The sequence below is a fragment of the Enhydra lutris genome, unplaced genomic scaffold, assembly GCF_002288905.1.
Source record: "Enhydra lutris kenyoni isolate GAN:26980312 unplaced genomic scaffold, ASM228890v2 scaffoldscaffold9, whole genome shotgun sequence".
Lineage (NCBI taxonomy): Eukaryota > Metazoa > Chordata > Mammalia > Carnivora > Mustelidae > Enhydra > Enhydra lutris.
Window position 1 is genome coordinate 68,126,422 of NW_019154093.1, and position 26,169 is coordinate 68,152,590.

Below are 26,169 nucleotides of genomic sequence, written 5' to 3' on the forward strand. Positions count from 1 at the left end.
GGGGAGCGGCGCCGCCGGGTAGGAGGTTGTTGTGGGGTAGGAGGTTGTTGTGGGGTAGGAGGTTGTCGTGGGGTAGGAGGTTGTCGTCGGGTGGGTGGGTAGGGGGAGTCGTCGGGTAGGGGGAGTGGTCAGGTAAGGGAAGTAGTCGGGGTCGGTGTCCTGATCGTCGTTGCCTCTTTGTAAGAGAGGGCCCGACTGGTCCGTTTGATTTTCCATGCTTGGCGCAAAATAAAGCTTTGCTTGACTTTGGTCAGTCTCGTTCCTTTGATCCTAACAAAAATGAGGTTAAAGGATACAGAGATATTTAAGCAAAGGAAGGAAGGAAGGAAGGAGGGAAGGAAGGAAAGAAAATTAAAATTTAATTCCACGGCTCTCAAAATAGTAACATTTGGAAAGCCAAATCAACAATTCAAGGCCACCAGGCCCTCAGAAAAGCTGTTTGCCTCTGTCATTCAATACTCAAATTAATATAAAATACATAAATTCAATAATGTAATAGAAATTCTAAATATCTCATTTAAAAAAATATTTTATTTATTTATTTGACAGAGAGATCACAAGTAGGCAGAGAGACAGGCAGAGAGAGAAGGGGAAGCAGACTCTCCGCCAAGCAGAGAGCCCGATGCGGGGCTCCATCCCAGGACCCTGAGATCATGACGTGAGCCGAAGGCAGAGGCTTAACCCACTGGGCCACCCAGGGGCCCCTAAATATCTAATTATTTTTAAAAAATCAATATAAAAATAATCTTGACACAATTACATACCGCAGGTCCTGCTGGTCCTGGGGGTCCTTCGATAAGCATCCCCTATAATAAAAAAAAAAAGACAGAGGCTCACCACTAGTGAAATGGAACCCCTGACCTCTCACTGAAGAAGTTCTAACAAAGCACCACATCACTGCATTTCAAAAATTCTCTGTTTCTACCATGTAAAACCCATTACAAATAGTTTTGCATGCAGAAGGGAGAGAGTTTAAAATGGTAAGAAAATATAGTCCCTGTCCTCGGAGAATTGGTGAACTAATTAGAAAAGAAATAAATATTCAGGAAAATAATATTAAAAGGAGAATATGCAATATGCTCCCAAGAAGGACAAAGCTATGAATTTGACCAAGTTTTGCCTAGCACCCGGAATAATGCGTGGTGCAAAGTTAGAATTTAATAATATCTACCACGTGAATGAAAGAGTGGAAGTTAAGTGGCACCTGTGCACTTTAATTCAGGGAAAGGAGAAAAAAGTCCAAGCAAAACAATTGGGGATAAACATGAGATAAGCTCTTCAATAGACAAGAGGATAAAGTACTATTTCAGGAAAAGAAACTCATTCCACAAAGTTTATGATTCTACTACCAGAAATTGTTTAAATTGTTTAATCATTTAGAAGGCTGGTTGTAAATTTTCAAAGTAAGGGCATATTTTTTCTGAAAAAAAATTTTTTTTCAGGCACAATTTCTCAGATTTTGGAGTAATACAGTTAATAGCCAGCAATGTCCTTAGAGACATATCATTTTGACCTTTGACTCTCCCCCAACCCTGTTTTTCAGTTTTTATGTCCTTGCAACTTTTGAAATGATTTTCATGATCTTGAGGCAAACAATTAAGCATATTACCTTTAGTTCTAGTGCAACGGTTTCCCCAAGTTGATTAGGGAGAACAATAGTAAAATTGCTTTCTGGTAACAATTTGCTTTTTACCAATATCTTGAGTAGTAATAACATTAACATAAATTTTAAAAATCACTTTTGGAGTGAATTAGACCATTTGTTAGATGGGAGAAAAGGAAGTGAATTTTAAAAGTAATATTTTCATATCATGACAATATGATATTATCTGGATGTGAAATATGATATCTATTAACATGATATTATTTGGATATGAAACAAGAAAATATCTAGGTCAAATAATATATTTCTAATAATGTTAAGTTAGAGAAATTGAAGAAAGTTAGAAAAGCTAACATCTGGTTATGTCTCAACCACGAACACGTGAATCTCAGCAGATCTCAGGTTCCTTTGTCGTAAAACAAGAGAATTAGACTAGACAAATTTCAGCTACTTTCAAATTCCAAAATTCATGTCTCTATATTTTTTGGTTAATTAAAATTTCACTTGCCAGAAATGGCCTCACTATCTCACTTAGTCATGGCACATTTTAAACACTTGGACATTAGAATTTTTAATGGAAATATACAAACATATATAATACTGTAGGGTGATGATGGCTCAAAATATAAATTAATTGTACCAACCTTTACAATGTATTCACACCAATACTTACAGGTTCAACTACTGCTGGTTCTCCTTTCTGCCCTTTTTCTCCATATCCACCATGGCCATTTATCTGTTGAGTGAAAAATTCAAGCAACCTGTCTTTAAGTAATTAAGGCCATTTAAGTATTTTTTAAGAAGATTTAATCATCTAAGTGCATTTAAAAACAACCTATTAAAATGTGTTTTTTTTAAACAAAAACCTATTGAATGTTTAGATACTGAAAACATGAAAAGGAAAATATAATGAGCATTAATGCAATTCTTGAATGAGATGAAACAATTGTTTGTTAAAGACCTATTACAAAAAGATAAAGACGTATGTAGACTTCAATGATTATTCCAAGGCATTACACAAAAAGTGTCATCAAATTAAATTTAACGAAATATAGGTGGGGGGTGAGCGGTGGGAGAAATGGGTGATGGGGGTCAAATGGTGAAAAAAATAACATATATGGTTCTGTACTGAGCATCACCAGAAAATTCTTCTTTCAAAATTAAAAAATAAAATAATCTGGGACACCTAGGTGGCTCAGTTCGTTAAGCAGCTGCCTTCGGCCCAGGTCATGATCCCAAGGTGTTGGGATCCAGTCCTACATCTGGCTCCTTGGCTCAGCAGACAGCCTATTTCTTCCTCCCACTCTGCTGGCTGCTCTCCCTGCTTGTGCTCTCCCTCTCTGATAAATGAATAAATAAAATCTTTTTAAAAAAATCTAAAAATCAGACTTACTATCCAGAATAATAACTATTTTAATCTTATCGATGACAAAACAATTTGGATACGATTCTATCCAAGACTATACTTTCAAATGAAGACTCTGGTAGTATAGGCAGAGCTACAACGGCTGAAGATTTCCATGAGGAAGAATCTATCAAGATGTCCTGGGAGGAATAAATATTCACAATTTACATAAGAACACAACTTGTACTTTATACTTGAAAAAACATCAAGATAAATGTGGAAATACTCCAAAAATAAGACATACAATGACGCAGGGCATAACACTGACTTACGCTTGTTTCTGTGATATCTGTTTCTGCTGGAACACCTGGACCAAATTCTTCATTAGTGGGACTTGTTGGTTTATCTTCATATTCTTTATATTCATAAAAATCATATTCGCCTAAATCTCCATCTACCAGCAGGTCAGAGTCCCTGCCGTCTATTTCTTTGTTTTCATATAGTATATCCTCGGAATTTTTCCTCTGGGAATCATAATCCTCTCCAGTTAGATATTCTTCAGTAAATACTTCTTCAACTGGATTTGGCTATTAATTAAAGTTGCAAGGAGTTGAAGAACATGAAGTTTACTATTAGTAAAGCAAGGAAAGCATTTGCAATTACAGTTTGATGGAATGTGACGGGAAGCAATTCAAATGTTACCCAAGCAAGGCTAAAGGCCGAGAAAGATAGCCTTTCAGTATCATTGAAAGAAATATTTTTGTACATTGGTATGTACAAGGAAATATTGCTTTCAAAGTACTTTTCCCAATAAACTGCAAATAGTCACATGGATTCAGCATGTGTATTTGTTTGTTAGTCAATTTTATATTTACTTTATAGTTTGAGACTTGGACAATGAAATATGCACTAAGTTAAAGCTTTGCTTAATTTTCAAAGCTCACAGATCATCATTATGAAATATAACTGCTACCAGAAAAAACATGTAAACTTGACTCTCAATCACAAAAATAAAATATTAATGCTAATAGCGAGACTTACGATTGTAATTTTTACAGAGTATCTAGTATATAAGGAAGTATTATATCACCAAAGGGTTCTTTAAAGCAAGTAAAATATAAACTATAGCCTTCAAAATTCAAGACAATGAAACAGACTATGTCACTGTACAATCTCATAAAGAGCAGAGAATAAATATACATTTACAAGTAAATTTTATATCAATAAATACTCCCTCAGAGATTAAAAACAAATAAACCTAGTATAATTTTCTTTTTCACATAACTAATTACTTATCAATGGCATAAATCTGCATCATAGTTCTCATGTAATTTTAGCTATATTATGATTTTGATTAGATTCAAATTAAATAATTTATCTTGCTCCTTTTAGAATTTCATTTTAAGTAACTTGATTTCTACAACAGTGAATCTAGATGACAGAACAGTATTGAATAAATTAGTAGTATGTAAAATCATGAGAGTAAAAAGTGGCTAAATGATTAATTTAGCAATTATTAACTAAAATAAAATGTCCAAAAATCATAATACTTTTGTATTCTTAGACAAGGAGGGCATACTATCTATAAGGGATGAATATTATTCAAAATCTAAATTTACTATGTTCATAGCTCTCATCTAAAAAAGCTAGATGAATTTGGTTAGATAAATAGACATCTTAACTCAAGATATCCATTTCTGGAAAATGATTATTTTGGAGCAGATGAAACTTAAAATCTGTTCTCACCCTAAAATGTTATTATTCTAAAGTATGTGTTTGCATGTAACACACCACTGGGTTTATTTGCCTCACTGGGACACTTGTCATCTTTTCAGGAGAAGGTTGTATGTCTAGTTTGAAATTCAGGAACATTGATTTTTATACCTGTATGTGCTTAAACATCTTCATAGGAAAGAATGAAAAAGGGTAAGGTATATTAATTTAATTGTAAACATCACACTCCTAACAAGTTTGAAAAAGTAAAAAGCTACTAAAATCCACTAAGTCTACATTTTGTCAAGAAGTTTGCTGTCGTAAAAATGCATGATTATTGGTGAACTGGTGAATTGATGAACTAAATTCTAATTGTATCATTTCATGATACAATTTTCACTTTAGAGGAGTCTCCTCACAGAAAAATCATGTTGTGAATACCTTTCATCACAACATGTTGAGAAGCTTACTCAATCCCAGGAGCAATCAAGAAAATGATAGCAGCCAATTCAGTTTAATTAATTTGTGCTTGCATGAAGCAAAGAGTCATGCAAAACCTGAATTGACTGATTTTAAATGACCTGTTTCTAGTAAGAGTGAACAAATGCTGTTGTTCAGGAAAGGGATAAAAAGATGGAACTTCCCACGAATTATGGATTCTGCCAGAGTGAAGCGTATTAAGAAATATTACACAGTTAAAAAATTTTGACTGTGATTTAACAGTGTCAATGAGCTTACCTCATTTGGTCCAGATACATGCCTAGGAGCTTCTGTCTGGTAACTTTCTTCTGTTCCATAGTTGTATTCTTGAAAATCATCAACAATATTTGCCTAGTGATAAATTCAAAAGAAAGGCAATTATAAAAATATAAGGCAATCCCAAATTTAGGGGAATCATGATTTAACTAGGTTATCGGATTAGCCAAATGAGCATTTATCTAGTTGGGTTAGGACAATGACTCATCATCAGAGATCTTCCAGCTTATCTAGGAGAGATCTTGATTGTTTTTTCTTTGCTACCTTTACCCCTAGTTTGGCTTTTGCTGCTGCTTGATAACTTTTCTTCTTCTTGGACGCAAATTTTTCAGATTTAGGGGGTGTAAACTTTTTGGACTTTTCCTTTGAGTTAGTGGCCACTGTCCTCGTCTTCTTTTTGAAATTGGATTTCTTTTTCTGTAAAATGTGGTGAAAGATGGAATGGGAAACATAAATAAAGTGAAAAGGAAATGAAGAGCATGGACGAAAGGAAGGACAAGCAAAGCAAAATGAGCATCATTCCTTCAGGACAGCTACTGTCAAATAAAAACCACAGTTATTGGTTCATAGAAATCGGGGGAATGAAAGGCTTATGATGAGTTCAAGGAACAGCAGACATAAGAAACCAGGGAATGACAAACAGCAGGACACCATTCACAAGGGCGCTATTTTGTTTTTACCTCGGTTTGTGCTATTGTCTCCTCAGTTACAGTGGGTGTCTCTGTTACAAATTCAGCCTCCTTATACTCTGCTTCCCCATACTCATAGTCATATTCCATTATATCCTCAGGTGCATACTACATCGCAAAGGAAAAAATATCAGGCGATTTTGTTAGTTGCAGCTAATACTAACAACAAAGTGGTAACTGTCTTAACTTTTACTTACAGTAAAGGTTAAGAGGCAAGGAAATGCTGTTATTTAAATGTTATTTTGTATTACAAGAAGTGTTATACCATCCTATATAGAGTACAATAACACAGGAATGACAAAGCAGGTTTTCTAAGAGCAGAATCGTGGTTAGGGCTGTGAGGAAACTAAAAATATTGAACTTTAATTCAAACTTAATTAATATTCAAAACTTTTGAATATTAGTTAATGGCTTTTTTTTGAACACAGCAATTATGTGCTTGGTCACAGTTGTTAAATATTCATGTTAATTTTTATTTGTGAAAATTGCTACACAAGAATTTGTTAAAATTCCCTAAGAATTTTACTGTAATGTCAATGGGTACTTCTTTTTTCATTAAACTACATGCTTAAAATTTAAAATATGGACAGTAGTCTTTCCAAGTATGATAGAATGTTTATGTTGTGAGTCAGAAAGGGGAGAGGAGGAAAAGAAATGCAAGGAGCATAAAATGAGTCTAAACAGAACGCTGGAACTAATGAAAAAATAAAATCTAAAATTTATTTAGAAATCTCTAATTTGCTATAGACAAGATCAAAATGAGCACAAAAGACTTGTGAAACATTAAAGATTCAAAAGTTAGATCTGTTTCTAGTTAATACATTATTTCTACTTTTAAAGATACTGCTTTTTTCTCTATCAAAAAAGCACAGTACTTAGACCTCATAAACTACTTAAAACTAACTCACATTGGGAAATAGTATTTTATACTAGATTCTTCTGTATTAAAATAACTTAGTTGGAAAGAGATATGTTTCTTCATAGAGGCATGTATAAGACAATCATACATATTGAGTGATAAGGAAAATAATGTATTCATTTTCAAAGCCAACTATCTCTATCAAAACTTTAATTTGTAAACAAGAATATAGTTATTGTGAAACATATTAATCATTGGTTTTACTCAAAATAAATGTAAATATATTAAGGTCATATATATATAAAATATATTAAGTAGTAAACTGAACAAGCTGAATAGTTAATATATATTATTTATATTAATATATATTAGATATATATCTTATCTATAACATAGATATAGATATTTTATGTGTGTGTGTCTGTGTGTGTGTGTGTGTGTGTGTGTGTATATGCTAAAGGCAACCTATTTGGAATTCCCTCAGTATTATATTTGGTAAAATTCCTATTATACTTCAACTGGATTTCAAAATTGCCACAAAAACCTTTTTGATCTGCCAAAAAATAACTGTTGACCATATGTCTTTTAGAAAATTGTGATCACTGTACCTTCTAATAAGCTCTATTAGCTATAGCAATGCAAATGTGTGCAATTTCACAGACCTATAATGAGACATGTCAAAACTGATCCCCTAGCAACATTATACATTTGGCCTTTTATGAAATATGCTCACTAGAGTAAACTTTCTAGATGGTTCAGCTGAAGGTCATATTGAAATATAAACATAGACTTGTCTTTAGTTTTCTTTATGGCTGTCAAAACTCTGATTTGATTAAATTAACTGAAATGCATTCATAATTTTACCTACTCAGTTTGATTATCAATGAATATACATATAAAGTATTTCAACAAAGCTTTATTCTAATTGAATTTGGAAAGAATTTGGTAAAATAGAAAAATGCATGTATAGAACACTGAACACTTGCTTCGTCATGCCTCTGCAATCAAGATATAATACCAACTACTTCTAGGAAAGTTAATGTAAACATTGTTAATAATATCATTAAATAAACAGAATGCTTAAATACTGAATTTAGATACATATTAAAAAGACATAAATAGAGACTGAATATTGTATAATGAATACTTTTTTGTAGTTATGGTCAATCATGTTGGAATAAGAAATACTAAATTTATATAGCTACTAGCTGCCAGCTTCAAGTAAGACATAAAAAAGAAAAGATTTGATGGTCTATGTTGTAGAGTTTTAAAATTAGGCAGACTTTTCAAAATTAGGTGCATCTACAATGAGTTTTAAAAACATAAGACAATAAACAAAGACACAAAGGGCTGATTTTTCAAATGCATAGTTTAATGCATCTTACATGAAGCATGGTATTCAGAAATATATCAATATATACCAACTTCATGTCATTTTTGTTGTTGTTATTGTTGTTCTTGTATCAGGAAATATCTACTCTCCATAAGTTTCTCCTCTTTTTAAATTCTTTCCAAAGGATGACCAACCAGACTAGTTGTGATTATGGCATACTGGAAGAAATAATATTCTCACTTCCCTAGACACTAAAGCACATCTTTTTCTTAGAGTCTTTCAGGAGTCAGTGAAAATCACTGCTTCTATTCTAACCTCTCCTTTTTTAAAAGATTTATTTATTTATTTATTTATTTATTTATTTTAGAGGGAGGGGAGGGGTAAAGGGAGAGGGAGAGATCTCAAACAGACTCCCCACTGACCATGGGACCGAGGTGGAGCTTGATCTCATAACCCTGAGATCACAACCTGAGCCAAAATCATGAGTTAGACCCTCACAACTGAGCTACCCAGGCAACCCTGATCTTATTTCTTTATCTAAATAACATCCCCTTTGTGGTGGTATTGAGTATACTTGGCGCTAGTGTACATGAAGCTTTATAACGTATTTTTGGAGATGACCATCTCTACTTATTATGGAATTTGGAGCTGCCTTGAAAACAGAGAACTGGCTGTGATCAATGAGATGAATATATGTAAAAAGACATGCAGTGATGGAATGCTTTCAGGTTTGATATGTGAGTAGCCTAGCATTAATTATAGTGCATGAGGAGAGAGGAGAGACACATTTCATTGTAACACATTCAATATAGAAACTGGTAAGAAATGCTGTATTTATTATAGCATCACCCAATTGGATTTCCACACAGTTTGTGTTACAGCAATACATTGTTTTTCTTCTCAAACTCTCCTAGTAAAAACACGTTTGACTTCTTAAATATACATTATCAACAACTAACGTAGAAAAGGGCAAATTTACTTTTAAATTTTACTTTTTTATCTAGATAAAAATGTATAAAAACTATTTTGCTTTAAATAACTCAGTTTAACTGACATGATAGCATTAAAATATAGTAATAAAATACCTCAAGGTGACATTTTAAGAAAGCATACCTTCATTCTTCCAAAAATCAGAGCCATATCTGTTGCTAAAAAGAACAAAACTTATCCTTCTTAAAACAGGAGCAAAATAAATCTCGGCAATCTCAAACATATATACCATGTATAAATATTATAAATTTTAATACTGAATCATCACATAATCTCTAAGGTATAAAAGCCCTAACCTGATGATATTTTACCTATCCTCTTAGAATTCACAAAAAAAAACCTGTTTAAATAAATCCTGAGGGAATAAAAAGACTGAGGCACAGGAAAACGGAAAAAAATCAACCACAACTACCCAAGCAATTTCTTTTTTCTCTCTCATATTTGCTTTTCTGTCAGCTTCTTAAGACTATCCTGTTTTAAAAAGAACATTTATATTAAGTCATGGAAAAGATCAGTGGAACAGAATTCACTATCGTACTTTAAAAAGAAAAATGATGTCAACAAATCTATCTTAAGCAGTTAAATGGTAAAATTCTAATGGAACTCACATGCAAAAACAATAATACATTAAAATAAAAAAGATCCTAACTTCTTCTAAGTAGTCAAGCTCAAAAGATGGAAACAAATAATACATTTAGAAAGTAAGAATGCTATTTGAGCTATTTTCAGACATTAAAGCAGCCTTGATGTTTTCAAACTTCCAACCCCCTCTCCTAAAATTTAACACTCTTCACCTTGAGAAAAAAAGAATCTAAAAAAATTGTTTTGTTGCCAACTAAAGACTAAATTCCTTCCAGTTTGCTTGTTTTTTTTAATTTCCAGAAGATCCACATCAAAGGATTTTACCAAAAATCTGGATAAGGGTACATTGTACTGTATTTTTTGTTTTGGGGAATATTCAATTCTGCCAGAATTGTTATGGCTATGCAAACTTACTTTTTGGTCTGAAAGAGAATAGGGTTAAATTTCATTATGGTAAATTTTCTTGCAAAAATGGCCTGGAAGAAGGGTTTCACATTTGAATTTCAAATTAAGTGACATAATAAGAATCAAAGTACATGAATAGTTTTAGTTACTGCTTTTCATTTTATTACTCTTTATGTCAAATTTTGTGGAAGACAAAGAAAACATACATATCAGTGTAGCCATGCCCAATAAGAAACAGAAAAAAAAAATCTCTCTAAATACTCAACACAGCCTGAAACTTTAAGGTAGCTCTAATGTCACTTTCTCATCTACCTGAATTGCCAAAGGCAAGTGCACCGGAGGATATGTCACCCTTATCTGGAGGCTGTGTCCATTATTTAACTGCCAAGGGCAGAAATACAGCTTTTAGATATTTATGTAGCAGAAATATAGCTTTTAGATAAGTACCTTTTTCTCACCTCCCCCAAAATAAAATATGCTCATATACACACATACAAGTGAGGTATCTCTATTTATCAGAAGTTTAAGTAACAGTACTTGAAAGGAAAAACACCCAAAATCTTTAAATCACTCTTCCTAGAAGTAGTAAAACACTATTAAATGCAAAGTATACTTTAATTAAAATTGAATAATAGTGATAAGCCTCAAAACTACAGGAGTAGGTCTATACCGTTGAAATGAGAAAACGTGCCCTGATGTTCTGGTTCTCACCTCATCAATCTGCGGTTCCTGAGCCTGAGCAGCCTTGGGCACTGAAGAGTCACAGTCTGGACTATAATGCTCACAGTAGTCATATGCAGCTTTGGGGTCACCTATGATCAACAGCTGCTGGATGTCCCCCTGTCAAGAAATAACCATGGATGTAGTCAGCATATTCGGATATACATAGATCAGAGCAAGATTTACCAGAGACAATGTGTAGTTTATTTTTAAATACATGAAGAATTATTACTTACATTCAATGTTAAAAATAGTCTTACAGTCTTACAGCAATAACAAGCAAGGGAAAAAGAGAAAGACAGACAAAGAAACCAAGAAATAGACTCTTAACTATAAATAATAAACCGATAGTTACCAGAGGAGAGGTGAGAGGAGTATGGGTAAAATAGGGGATGGGGACTGAAAAGCGAACTTGTCGTGATGAGCACAGAGTAATGAAATTGTGCAAACACCATATTGCACACTTGACACTAATTTAACACTGTATGCTAGCTACACTGGAATTAAAACAAAAAACTTAAATAAAAAATAGTCTGATAGGATTAAAGAAAAACTCACACCTGTCTTACAAATCAGCTGTTAATATTAAGCTGTTATTCTATTATTCTGTGGTTTAGACAATCCTTACTATATGCATCCATTTGTTAAAACTTGATTTTACTGCATTCACAGCTTACACTGTATAAAATAAGACGAAGAAAATATAAGTAATAAGCTGATGAAACAGTAAATAAAATTTAAAACCTGTAGATAAAGATAGTAAATATTTTCAACATAAATTACAGAGTTCAATCAAATCAAAGGGAATTATTATTATTAGACAAATTTATATGAGAATTTTAAAAGAAAATATAGATCCTACTATTGTGTTCTCATAAAGGAGTTGGTATCAAAAGGAATTCCTACTTACAAAGATGGGTAAGAAATACAGAGACGAGAAAAATTCAAATTATAAATAAAAAGCCAGAAATTTGAGATATTTTTATTAAGAAATAATGGAGCATCTAAGCATACATTAAAATTCTTTTATTTTGAATTCTGCATAATTTTAATTTAAAAAATTACAAATAATTAGTAACAGGATTATCTAAAGAGTTTAATTTCAGGAGATTCTGGAAACTGGTTCTGAAAACTGTGTAAACAAGAGAAAAACTGTAATATTCTGCTCCTGAAGCAATCTGACTATTTCCACAAGGTCTAATTCAACATGTAACTAGTTTCATATAAAGCCATGGGTCATGGCCATATCAATTCATAATTATACTCAGGCCCAGAAGAATTTTTGAGTCAATAGTCATCTGACTTGATGATTGAAGTCCTTATAATTTTGAGCACATAAGTCTGATCCATAGAATTCCTGATTCCATTTTTAATAATTTCAAAGTTATTCCAGCTTTTCTGCATTTTGTTAACAGAGTGATTCAGCCTATATAGCCTAATGAAAATATAGACATTAAATTTTAAAAGTCTCTTACAAAGAATCCCAGCAGAGAATTTCGTCATTTCATTCGATCGTTCATTCAAACAGTGCTTTAATAAACCATAAGAGACTCTGAACTATTGAGAATAAACTGAGGGTCGCTGGAAGGAGATGGCCTGGGGTGGTCTATATGGGTGATAGATATTAAGGAGGGTCCTTGTGTCGAGCACTAGATGTTATAGATGAGTGATGAATCACTAAATTCTACTCCTGAAGCCAATATTACACTCTATGTTTAACTAGAATTTAAGTAAAAATTTGGAAAAAAAAGAAGAGTCTTTAAAAGTGCGTGTAGCATATTAATATGGTCAGGTAACACCCACGTAACAAAACATCTACTTTATTATTCCCAGTAAAACATAAAAAGAAAGCAGAATCAGCAAATATCCATCTGAAAAGTACAATGTTTATAATAGTCATACTATTTTAGTGTTCCAACTTGAAAATTATTTATTTCCATGTCATGAGTCAATATAATTAATCAGTCAAATTAGATTGTTTCTGAGATTTTTTTTTCAGGATTCTTTTTTGTAAGTAGATAGGAAAGTGTCTAATATTTCTTTTATGCCCACTGATTTTAAATATGCTCACATATTTGACTAATATAAGTTCTTACAATTTATTGATAGCATCTCTCAAATATTAGCTGATCAATTCAGAACACTGAGTAGCCACAACTGAATTATATACAAATAATTATATAGTTATGTAAATTGATAATAATAAGTAACAAACAGAACTTTGAATACACAGTTTTTCATTCTGTTGTTAAGATAATAATGAGGCATCATTGAGAACATCTTGAGTGCTGCCATCACTGAGGGTTTCAAGTAGAAATCCTGACTCTTAAATTTTCTCCCAACTTTGCCATTAACTATGTGGAATTATGCAAGTCCCCTCATTCATCTTTTGTAAAGTGAATATATGTAGAGATCATATCTAAGGTCCTCTCCAGAACTCCAGAATTCATATTTAAGTATGGGAAATATAATGAATCAAGTGAAGCTGTTGCTAAAACAGAAAAAAAAAGTTGCCTATCTTATAAGCATATGGTATTTTTAAAATAGTATATTTTGAGAAGAATTCTGGTTTTCTAAGTCCTTATTGGACTACATTAAATGGAATCCTGCCAATCTTTCCACTATAAATTCCTATTTCAGGTATTTAATATTTAGCCATAAAATACATTACTGGAAAGAAACCGAAAAATTCAGTTAAAAAGCTACAGTATAATTTTCCCCAGAAGGTGTTCTACAGTGTTTTATGTTAACCATAGGACATGTCGTGAGACAGTCTGCAGATAAACAGAAGCACCCTGACAGGCTGAATAAACTGTAAATATTTAGATTCAATAGTCATAAAAAGTTCCACAGCTGGAAAAGGGTGAAGTTACCAAGTAATATTGGCATCTGCAGCACACGAACCATGAAAAAGACATCCTCCTCCTCTGATGATCTACAAAGCCAAACTTAGAGTTGATGCAATTACCTTGCTATCTACAGCTGTGTCAACTAGGTCTCCACGGTAGTATTTGCATATAGACAGGATGAGACTAAGGTGGAAAGCAAAGCAAATGTAAAAAAACCAAATGGTACCCATCTATAAAGATGAGGTTCTTCTAAACGTCACATGCAGTGAAAACAATCCTGCCACAGTTTTATAAAGACCAATTGATAAGTAATAGCATATTTTCCTTTTACAACTAAAATATAATGCACATATTCTAATAATTTTTGTTTGGTTTGTTTTCTCTTTTGTTTATGTGTTTTGTTTTTTTATGCATGTGTGTGTGTGTGTCTATAAAGCCTAGCTACTTCAAATTTTGATGCAATGAATAAACTACATCGTGCTCTATCACAGACATAAGTAATACACATTTAGCTTTTTTCCCATGTATAAAATCAGTTTGATTAAAAAAAAATGTGATATAAGAGATTGGACCAATGTTTCAAGGTCAAATGTCAATGTGCCACTGTTAAGTGTCTAAATTTCCAAATTCAACTCCTCATCCTATGTGAAGCCAACCAGTGTTTAGTTGGTCAGTTCCCAGCCTAAGTATCCACTGAACTGAACATCACAGCAGCTGATTCCTGAGAATGCGCAATGCAAACTGTGCCCTGATCAGCTGTTATGTTCAATTCAATGTGACCTGAGAATGGATTATATGCTTGGAACAAAATCAAATCTCAAGAATGGCAAGGAAACTCAGATATAACCAAAACAGCAAATGGAGAGGTTGGATCAATGTTCAACTATCACTGTTCAAATAAAGAGTTCATTTTTAACCAGTTTATCTATAAATAGTCTCTCTTGAATGTCAGTCTAGGAACTAGTATCTGTATATTATATATATATATATATATATATATATATATATATATATATATATCTGTATAGTGTTTATTTTTTTATTTTTCTGAAAATTTATTTATTTGTGAGAGAGAGAACTCACAGTGGGAGAGGGAGAAGCAGACTCCCTGCTGAGCAGGGAGCCTGAAAGGGTCTCGACCCCAGGACCCTGGGATCATGACCTTAGCTGAAGGCAGATGCCTAACCAACTGAGACACCCAGGCTCCCTACCATGAAGCTTTTAATTCCACTTGTAATCTTGGATGACTCAAACTTTTCATATTAAAACTTGGATGTTATTTATATTCTAAGAGAATAATTTACTTTTTTAAAAAAGATTTTATTTATTTACTTGACAGAGATCACAAGTAGGCAGAGAGGCAGGCAGAGAGAGAGGGGGAAGCAGGCTCCCCCCTGAGCAGAGAGCCCGATGTGAGGCTCGATCCCAGAACCCCGAGATTATGACCTGAGCCGAAGGCAGAGGCTTAACTCACTGAGCCACCCTGGTGTCCTGAAAATAATTTACTTTTGATAATATCAGGAAAAATAGACTTTAAGTATCTATAGATGATGTCCCTCATTGAATTTCATAAATTTCTAGTATTAAAAATTTCATTTCCCTTAATACTAAAGTAAATCACACAGCTGCAATTGTGTTCTATAAAGTCATCTAAACTGCAAATTTCCCATAACACATTTTTATCCCCATTAACTTACAACAGGTAGATAATTTAATGGGAATGAATGTTTTATGAAATGCTTCTTGGAAAAACCTTAATGATATGTTATGACCAAACATGAGTTAGTTTGATGAAGAAGATGCAGAGAGAAATAGCACTAAATAGAAAAAGCATCTTAACCAAAGTTTTGGAGGTGTGAAACAACGTGACGAAGTCAGAGAAGTAACCACAGTGCCCTGTAGTTGAAAGGAAGGCCCTATGTGATGATAATGAGTAGTGAGGTTGAGAGTGGAAAGAGGTGAAGAGGAGGAACAATTAAAACAAAACAAACAAACAAAAAAAATAAACAAAAAAAAACCTTGTTATGTGAACTCAATTCTAGAAGTTATGGAGTGTCATTCAAGGATTTTGAACAGTGGAACAAATTGATCAATGCTGTATTTTAATTAAATCATTGACAACATAGGGAAGGACGATTTGGATGCAGCCAGTTTGGAAGCATGGGAATCGGTTAGGAATCCACGTAGTTAGGTGCTGAGAAATTAAACTAAGCCAAAGCACAAATGAACAAAGGAGACATAGAGCTGACATATTAGGGAAAAATAACTGCAGGGTTCAGAGATGGGGTGCTAATAATGGGGTGGGTTGAAAATGGCAGGAAAAGTGAAGAAAAGTGCATTAGAGAGGAATGGAAAGCAATTCTTTAGTTTCTGGAGTGAGCAACAGCAGGATGGCAAAAAAATCATTTACTCAGTTAAGAGACATAATAAATAAAAGGAAATATTTGGGGATGAGCCTCTTAGGTCTACAAAATGGAATGGTAATTAATGATGGTTTCCAGAATAAATTCAGTTTTTCTTCCAAGAAAATTGTCTTCATTTACTTTTGAATTGTGTCCCTCTACTTGCAGATTGTAAGGTTTATCACTGAAGGCAAAGCGAGCTATAGGAATCAGTAAGAATCAGGAAAAATTTCCCTTTATCTGACAGTACATACTTCTCTTTCTTGTAGCAATTTATATGCATTTTCTCATTGCTAATCAAGGATAAAATGAACTTGCCTGGACTTAGTGTTTTGGGCTCAATTGTGTGCCCCTCAACCAACCCAGATTTATATAATTTTTTAAGTCTTAACCTCATTGTGTAAACTTATTTGGAGACAGAGCCTATAGAGAGATAATTAAGGTAAAATGAAGTCATTATGGTGGGTCCTAATTCAATACAACCAGTCCCTTTGTAAGGAGATTAGGACACAGACACAACCAAAAAAAGACTACATGAAGACAGAAGGAGAAGAGGGTCACCTACAACATATGGAGAGATGTCTCAGAAGAAATCAAAATCAAACCTGCTAACATTTTGATCACAGAGTTTTAGCATCCAGAACTGTGAAAAAAAATAAGGTTCTGTTGTTTAAGACAGTCAGTCTGTGATATTTTGTTATGGCAGCCCTAGAATACTAATACAGACTGAATTAATACTAGTTTGTTTTCAGGTGCGCCTGGGTGGCTCAGTGGGTTAAAGCCTCTGCCTTCGGCTCAGGTCATGATCCCAGGGTCCTGGGATCCAGCCCCGCATTGGACTCTCTGCTCAGCAGGGAGCCTGCTTCCTCCCCTCTCTCTCTGCCTGCCTCTCTGCCTACTTGTGATCTCTGTCTGTCAAATAAATAAATAAAATCTTAAAAAAAAAAAAAACTAGTTTGTTTTCAGTTATACTCTGTAAATATTGTCATTATAACAGAATAAAGAACACTTTTTAAAAAGTAGTTTTGTTTATTTATAACTAGGGTAATATCCAATTTTGTCCAGGAACTGGTTATAAGTAGATGCTGTAGAAATGTTGGCCGATTTAATGTGGCAAATAGCTAGAACTCAAGATAATCATAGATTATCATATACCTACCAGTATCACCATGTGTAAATATCCCTTAGTCCACTGGAGATAATATAAAGTGAGAATGATATAAAAAAAAAAAAAAATGTACTCCAAGTATGAAGAAAGAATTTGAAGGGAGCAAATTTTTAAGTAAACTTACCTGAAGTTTAAAAAAAATTCATCAAATTAAATTATGCTAGAGTTCATACTGAGTTTAAATATCCATTTATATGACTATGTCAAAATGCATTTTAATTCTTAAGTGAAAGGTAAAAAATTAATCTACAGATGTGATGGAATTCCTATAAAAATATCAGTGGCATTATGGAATCACAAAAGACCCCAAATGGAATAGATTAACAAAATAGAATAGAGAGCCCTGAAATAAACCCATGCTTTTATGGTTAATTAGCCTACAACAGAGAAGGCAAGAATATACAATGAAGAAAAGACAGTATCTTCAATATATGGTGCTGGGAAAACTACACAACTACATGCACAAGAATGAAACTGGGCCACTTTCTTATTCCGTGTACAAAAGTGAACCCCAAATGGATTAAAGACTTAAATGTAAGACCTAAAACCACAAAACTAGAAGAAAACAGAAGTAGTAAACTCTCTGACACTGGGCGTGGCAATATTTGGCGGGGGCGGGGGGGGGGGGTGTCTCTGTCTCCTCAGGCAAGGAGAACAAAAGGAAAAAAAAAAAACAAATGAGACCACATTTAACTAAGAAGTTTTTGCACTGTGAAGGAAAACAACAAAACAAAAGGCAAGGTACTGAATAGAAGCAGATCTTTGCAAATGATGTATCTGATAGAGATTAACATCCAAAATATATAAAGAACTCATACAATTAAATATCAACAAACAAAAAAACAATCTGATTAAAAATGAGCAGAGAAATAGACATTTTTTCCAAAGAAGATATACAGATGGACAAAGATACATGAAAAGATGTTCATTATCACTAATCACTAGGGAAATCAAATCAAATCCATAGTGGGATGTTACCTCATACTAGCTAGAATGGCTTAAAAAGTATTGTGCGCATGCACACACACATACACACGGAAGGAATAACAAGTGCTAATGAAGGTATGGAGAAAAGAGAACCCTCATGCACTGTTGGTAGGAATGCAAATTGGCATAGCCACTATGGAAAACACCACGGAGCGTCCTCAAAAAATTAAAACTAGAACTATCATATGATCTTGCAATATCACTTGTGGGTATTTATTCAAAGAAAATAATAATGCTAAGATATACAAAGAACATACGGTGTTGTGTGTATATGTGTATGTGTGCATGCATGTGTGATAGATTATTACTCAGCCATAAAAAAAAGAATGAAATATTGCCATTTGCAACAACATGGATAGACCTAGAGTGTATTGGGATAAGGGAAACAAGTCAGGCAGAGAAACACAAATACCTTGTGATTTACTTGCATGTGGAATATAAAAGGAAATCAAATAAACAAACACAACAAAACAGAAGCTGACTTACAGATACAGAGAACAAAATGTTTGCCCAGGGGTGGAGGGTGAAAGGCAACTGATGAAATAAGAGAAGGGGATTAAGAGGTATAATCTTCCACTTATAAACTAAATAGGCATTGGGATATAATGTGCAGCACAAAGAATACAGTAAAAAACCTATGTATGGTGACAAATGGTAACTAGGCTTATTGTAGTAATGATTTCATAATGTATACAAATACCAAACAATATGTAGTATATTAGAACTAATACAATATTATATGGTAACTACACTTCAATAAAAAAAACAATTCCTGGTTCTATCTCTTAACTCGTATCAGTGAAATTATATTTGAGTCCAGCTTCATGTCAACAATGGAAACAAGAACAGAAAAACATATTCCCATCAGAATTATATATGTGTATTTGTATTTATATCAAAGTTATATCTTTTGTAGTTTGCATTTCATTTTGTCAAACTAATGCAAATCAAGAATAAATAACATATTTAGTTCTTTCTTGATTTAAGAAAATACATGTAAAAATTTAAATTACAAGTCTGAAAAATACTGAGATGATTCTCAGATCACAAAAGGATTCTTCATTTTAAAATTTCATTAAAAAATGAACATTAAAATGTGCATCACCAGAACTTAATTCCTCTCCCAAAATAAATGTATCTGATACTTTATACAAAGATCTATTTTCTTAAAAATATAATTGAAAGTAATATTTAAAAATTTAAAAGTGGGATTTTAAAATAAAATGGAAATCATTTTGCGACTTATTTTTAAAAATAATTTTAGAAAAAAATCATCTGGATTAAAAAAACAGCAGGCATCATTTAATATATTTAACTTGTTTTTTAACACAGACTTAAAGGACAAGTTCATATAACTCATGTCAGCGTAAAGGTCAAATATGGTCTTTGCATGTAGGTACGATTTTCACTGCCTGACTCACAAAGTTAACAGCAGAATCTGACATTTACTTTCTATTTCATAGCTTTTGACTTGGCAGTAAATTTTGGACTTATTTTTAAAGTACGTATCAAGTTTTGAATATGAAAAAACATGATAGACTATTTTCATCATTCCATAAAGAGCTTAATAGTTGAACTGGCACGTATCTAAGCAAATAAGCAAATAAGCCTGATATTTGGAAATGATTTTTTTTTAACATACCAATTTAGCATCCCCTTTTTTTATTATTTATTTTTAAGGCTAGAGAAAATATCTCTCAGTGGATGAAGTGAAATCACTGACTGTAGCATCTCTATGCATTCATTATTCTCATTCTATATACAGTGATACTGTCCAGAAATAACAGAACTTTAAAAAAAATATTTCCTTATGCTTACTATGTTCCACTTCTCTACCATGTAACAATGAATGATACATTTCCTTTAGTGAACTGAAGTTTTATGAAATCAAAACTGGCCATTTTATAAGATACATAAGCCTAAGAGGATTTTTTAAATATGCATATAAATACATAAAACAATAAATATACCTTTTATTCTTTTTTAATTTTGAAAAAAAAAAAAGATTTTTTTCCATGTCAGTGTGAAAACTTCTTAGCTCATGACAGAATATAGCCAATCTGTACATCTGTCTATTAAACAGTGAAAAACAGGGGTCATGCTTGCAAGGAACTATATTTTTCTTGGGTGCAAAAGCAAACTTGCTATGCAACATTCCTAATTTTAGGAGGTAATGCGTACCTCACAATCTTAGGATAAGTTACATTTTTTCCCAAGACGAATTTTATATAATAGCATATGTGATAATTTTTGTTAACAGGCAGAGATAAATTATTAATTATGAATTGCACATTCATAATGTATATACATTCAATATACATAATGAATTACACATTCATTGTAACTGACACAGGAATTTAACAGCCAGATAACTTTGAGAATCTTTTTCCTTGGCTGTTTACATTCAGTCATTACATACATTGCATTCAGTCAGCAAATATTAAAGCAAAGTAACATGTTAGCTCTCTGGATAGAAGAGGAATAAAAAGGGAAAACAGACTCAGAGCCCATTCTTAGATAGCTGACACCCTGATAAAGAAGATTAATAGTACATGAAGCATAACATATAAGAAACATATTTCTTTAGCACATACCATATTCCACTTATAAGGAAGAAAGAAATTGGGCAGCTAGGGGTTAGGGAGAGTGGGACAAATTCTATATGGGAAAATTAAAGGAACAATCCAGAAAGGCTTAGCATAAATGACACAATTTATGGTAAAGTATCCAGTTTCTCTTTTAAATATAGAAGTGCTTGGTATTGGGTGCCTGGGTTGCTCAGTCAGTTAAGCATCTCCCTTGGGCTCTGATCATGACCCCAGCATCCTGGGACCGAATCCCACATGAGCAGGGAGCTTCCCTTCCCTCTCTTGCTCCCCTGCTTGTGTTCTTCCTCTCTCTCTGTCAAATAAACAAATATCTTAAGGAAAAAAAAAAAAAAAAAGAAGTGCTCAGTATTCTTTGTTGTCCCATAAATCCTAATTAGTTATATTTCTCTCTCCTACTCTGTGACCCCAAAATCTGACCCTTAGAGCCCACATCATGAGACTACCTCTTGCAGATTCCAATTCAGACAATGGAAGTTACTACTTAGAGTTTGAAAATCAGGGAGAGAAGGAGGTCAGGTCATTTTCCTCATACTTCCCAGGCTTATCACAGCAGTTTGGCCCCCTTATCACTATTACCATTTCTGGAAAACCCTTCTGCATGGCTGCAGCTTTCAATGAACTCTTTACCACTGTTTCTGCCATTGCCTGTTTAGCCCTAGGGAAATAATGCTATCACCAGTTTCCCCAGCCTCCTTGTTTGCACCTCTGTAATCCCCTCAATAGAGACTGTTTTTTGCTGGAACACAGTGTGGACTATAGGGAATGTGAGTTTAGAGAAAGACCATATACTTAAAGGCCTTAAAACAGTAACTGACATCTTCCTTTTATGGAGGTACTCAGTTTAAGGGTTCAAACAATCAAGACAAAAGGCACAGTTTATAGTCTAGGCACCTCCACTTAATCAGCCAATCTATATTATTCAATTAAAGCCACTGAATGGGGCGCCTGAGTGGTGCAGTGGGATAAGCCTCTGCCGTCGGCTCAGGTCATGATCCCAGGGTTCTGGGATTGAGCACCGCATCGGGCTCTCTGCTCAGCGGCGAGCCTGCTTCCTCCTCTCTCTCTGCCTGTCTCTGCCTACTTATGATCTCTGTCTGTCAAATAAATAAAATCTTTTTAAAAAAATAAATAAAAACATAAAGCCACTGAATATAAACTTTGGGAGAGCAAGAACTTGTCTGTTTTGTTCTCTAGGATTTCCATAGCTCCTAGAATAAACCTAGACATCATGGATACACAATAAATATTTGTTCAGTAAATGGATCTCTGGGATATTTGTTCATCATTACATGACTTGAGTTCAACACCTGTAAATTGAGATACTATTATTTGTCCTGTATTTCCTACAGATTCTTTAAAAAATAATATGTACATAGGAGGGAGGAGTCAAGATGGCAGAGAAGTAGCAGGCTGAGACGACATCAGGTAGCAGGAGATCAGGTAGATAGCTATCTAACCATTGCGAACACCTACAAATCCAACGGGAAATCAAAGAGAAGAGCAACAATTCTAGAAACAGAAAATCGCTCACTTTCTGAAAGGTAGGACCTGCGGAGAAGTGAATCCAAAGTGATGGGAAGATAGACCGCGGGGGGAGGGGCTGGCTCCTGGCAAGCGGCGGAGCAATGGAGCACAAAATCAAGACTTTTAAAAGTCTGCTCCACGGAGGGACATCACTCCAGAGGCTAAACCGGGGAAAGCTCACGCTGGGTCAGCATAACCCCAGGTCCCGCAGGGATACAGAAGGACCGGGGGTGTCTGAGTGTCGCAGGGCTCGCAGGTATTAGAGCAGGGAAGCTGGCTACAGCGACAAAGCAGAGGAGTGAGCTCTCAGCTAGGGGTTACCTTGAACCGGTCGAAGGCTGGGTGAGCCCGGAGCGTGGACAGAGGCCACGGAGACGGAAGCGACCGAGCGCTATTGTCCAAGTGCGAGGAATTGAGCACTTTCCTCCAAGCACGACCAGAGACCAGAAAAACGGGGGCGGTTGGGCAATTTTCTCTGAGGGCGCACTGAGGAGCGGGACCCCAAGCTCCTCCGGACTGGAGAGTGGGAGGCCGCCATCATCATTCCCATCCTCCGGAACTCTACAGAAAGCACTCAGGGAACAAAAGCTCCAAAAAGCGAACCAGAGCGGATTACCTAGCCCGGCCCCTGGTAAGGGCGGTGCAATTCCACCTGGGGCAAAGGCACTTGAGAATCACTACAACAGGCCTCTCCCCCAGAAGATCAACAAGAAACCCAGCCAAGACCAACTTCACTCACCAAGAAGAGCAGCAGAATTCCAAAGGAGGAGAAAGCAAATCTTATCTGGACAAAATGACAAGGCAGAAAAACACCACAAAAAAAAAGAGCAAGAGGCAGTACCGAAGGCTGGGGATCTAATCAATACAGACATTGATAATATGACAGATCTAGAGTTCAGAATGACGATTCTCACGGTTCCAGCCAGGCTTGAAAAAGGCGTAGAAGATATTAGAGAAACACTCTCCAGAGAGATAAAAGCCCTTTCTGGAGAAATAAAAGAACTAAAATCTAACCAAGGTGAAAATAAAAAAGCTATTAATGAGTGCAATCAAAAATGGAAGCTCTTACTGCTAGGATAAATGAGGCAGAAGAAAGAATTAGTGACATAGAAGACCAAATGACAGAGAATAAAGAAGCTGAGCAAAAGAGAGACAAACAAATACTGGACCATGAGGAGAAAATTCGAGAGATAAGTGACACCATAAGACAGCACAACATTAGAACAATTGGGATTCCAGAAGAAGAAGAAAGAGAGAGGGCAGCAGAAGGTATATTGGAGAGAATTATTGTAGAGAATTTCCCTAATATGGCAAAGGGAACAGACATCAAAATCCAGGAGATGCTAAGAACGCCCCTCAAAATCAATAAAAATAGGTCCACACCTCGTCACCTGATAGTAAAATTTACAAGTCTTAGCGACAAAGAGAAAATCCTGAAAGCAGCCCGGGAAAAGAAGTCTGTAACATACAAGCGTAAAAACATTAGATTGACAGCAGACCTATCCGAAGAGGCCTGGCAGGCCAGAAAGAAATGGCATGATATATTCAGAGCACTAAACGAGAAAAACATGCAGCCAAGAATACTATATCCAGCTAGGCTATCATTGAAAATAGAAGGAGAAATAAAAAGGTTTGAGGACAAACAAAAACTGAAAGAATTTGCAAACACCAAACTAGCTCTACAGGAAATATTGAAAGGGGTCCTCTAAGCAAAGAGAGACCCTAAAAGTAGTAGATCAGAAAGAAACAGAGACAATATACAATAACAGTCACCTTACAGGCAATACAATGGCACTAAATTCATATCTCTCAATAGTTACCCTGAATGTTAATGGGCTGAATGCCCCAATCAAAAGACACAGGGTATCAGAATGGATTAAAAAACAAATCCCATCAATATGCTGCCTACAAGAAACTCATTTTAGACCGGTAGACAACTCCAGATTTAAAGTGAGGGGGTGGAAAACAATGTACCATGCTAATGGACATCAGAAGAAAGCTGGGGTGGCAATCCTTATATCACATCAATTAGATTTTAAGCCAAAGACTATAATAAGAGATGAGGAAGGACCCTATATCATACTCAAACGGTCTGTCCAACAAGAAGATCTAACAATTTTAAATATCTATCCCCCTAATATGGGAGCAGCCAACTATATAAACCGATTAATAACAAAATCAAAGAAATACATCGACCATAATACAATAATAGTAGGGGACTTTAACACTCCCCTCACTGAAATGGACAGATCATCTAAGCAAAAGATCAACAAGGAAATAAAAGGCCTTAAATGACACACTGGACCAGATGGACATCACAGATATATTCAGAACATTCCATCCCAAAGCAAAAGAATATACATTCTTCTCTAGTGCGCATGGAACATTCTCCAGAATAGACCACATCCTGGGTCATAAATCAGGTCTCAACGGGTATCAAAAGATTGGGATCATTCCCAATGCTCTGAATTGGGAATGCTCAGACCACAATGCTCTGAAGCTAGAACTCAATCACAAGAGGAAATTTGGAAAGAACTCAAATACATGGAGACTAAACAGCATCCTTCTAAAAACTGAATGGGTCAACCAGGAAATTAAAGAAGAATTGAAAAAATTCATGGAAACAAATGATAATGAAAACACAACGGTTCAAAATCTGTGGGACACAACAAGGCAGTCCTAAGAGGAAAATATATAGAGGTACAAGCCTTTCTCAAGAAACAAGAAAGGTCTCAAATACACAACCTAACCCTACACCTAAAGGAGCTGGAGAAAGAACAACAAAGAAAGCCTAAACCCAGCAGGAGAAGAGAAATCATAAAGATCAGAGTAGAAATCAATGAAATAGAAACTAAAAAAAACAATAGAACAAATCAACGATACTAGGAGCTGGTTCTTTGAAAGAATTAATAAGATTGACAAACCCATGGCCAGACTTATCAAAAAGAAAAGAGAAAGGACCCAAATAAATAAAATCATGAATGAAAGAGGAGAGATCACAACCAACACCAAAGAAATACAAACAATTATAAGAACATACTATGAGCAACTCTACGCCAACAAATTCGACAATCTGGAAGAAATGGATACATTTCTAGAGACATATAAACTACCACAACTGGACCAGGAAGAAATAGAAAACCTGAACAGACCCATAACCAGTAAGGAGATTGAAACAGTCATCAAAAATCTCCAAACAAACAAAAGCCCAGGGCCAGATGGCTTCCCAGAGGAATTCTACCAAACATTTAAAGAAGAATTAATTCCTATTCTCCTGAAACTGTTCCAAAAAGTAGAAATGGAAGGAAAACTTCCAAACTCATTTTATGAGGCCAGCATCACCTTGATCCCAAAACCAGACAAGGATCCCATCAAAAAAGAGAATTATAGACCAATATCCTTGATGAACCCAGATGCAAAAATTCTCACCAAAATACTGGCCAATAGGATCCAACAGTACATTAAAAGGATTGTTCACCACGAACAAGTGGGATTTATTCCAAGGCTGCAAGCTTGGTTCAACATCTGCAAATCAATCACTGTGATACAATACATTAATAAAAGAAAGAACAAGAACCATATGATACTCTACATAGATGCTGAAAAAGCATTTGACAAAGTACATCATCCTTCCC

General features: G+C 34.6%; 1 protein-coding gene across 1 annotated transcript in view; it reads right to left on the bottom strand.

Annotated features, from left to right (window-relative positions):
• The window catches only part of LOC111143017 (collagen type XI alpha 1 chain), a 203,687-nt gene that overhangs the window by 122,214 nt on the left and 55,304 nt on the right, over positions 1–26,169 (bottom strand). The window contains exons 6-11 of the mRNA XM_022496424.1: positions 10,987–11,115; positions 6,098–6,214; positions 5,400–5,492; positions 3,281–3,535; positions 2,277–2,339; positions 765–806 (exon numbers count right to left, since the gene is read on the bottom strand). Of these exons, the coding sequence (XP_022352132.1) occupies positions 765–806; positions 2,277–2,339; positions 3,281–3,535; positions 5,400–5,492; positions 6,098–6,214; positions 10,987–11,115 (699 nt within the window). The remainder of the gene's footprint in view (positions 1–764; positions 807–2,276; positions 2,340–3,280; positions 3,536–5,399; positions 5,493–6,097; positions 6,215–10,986; positions 11,116–26,169) is intronic.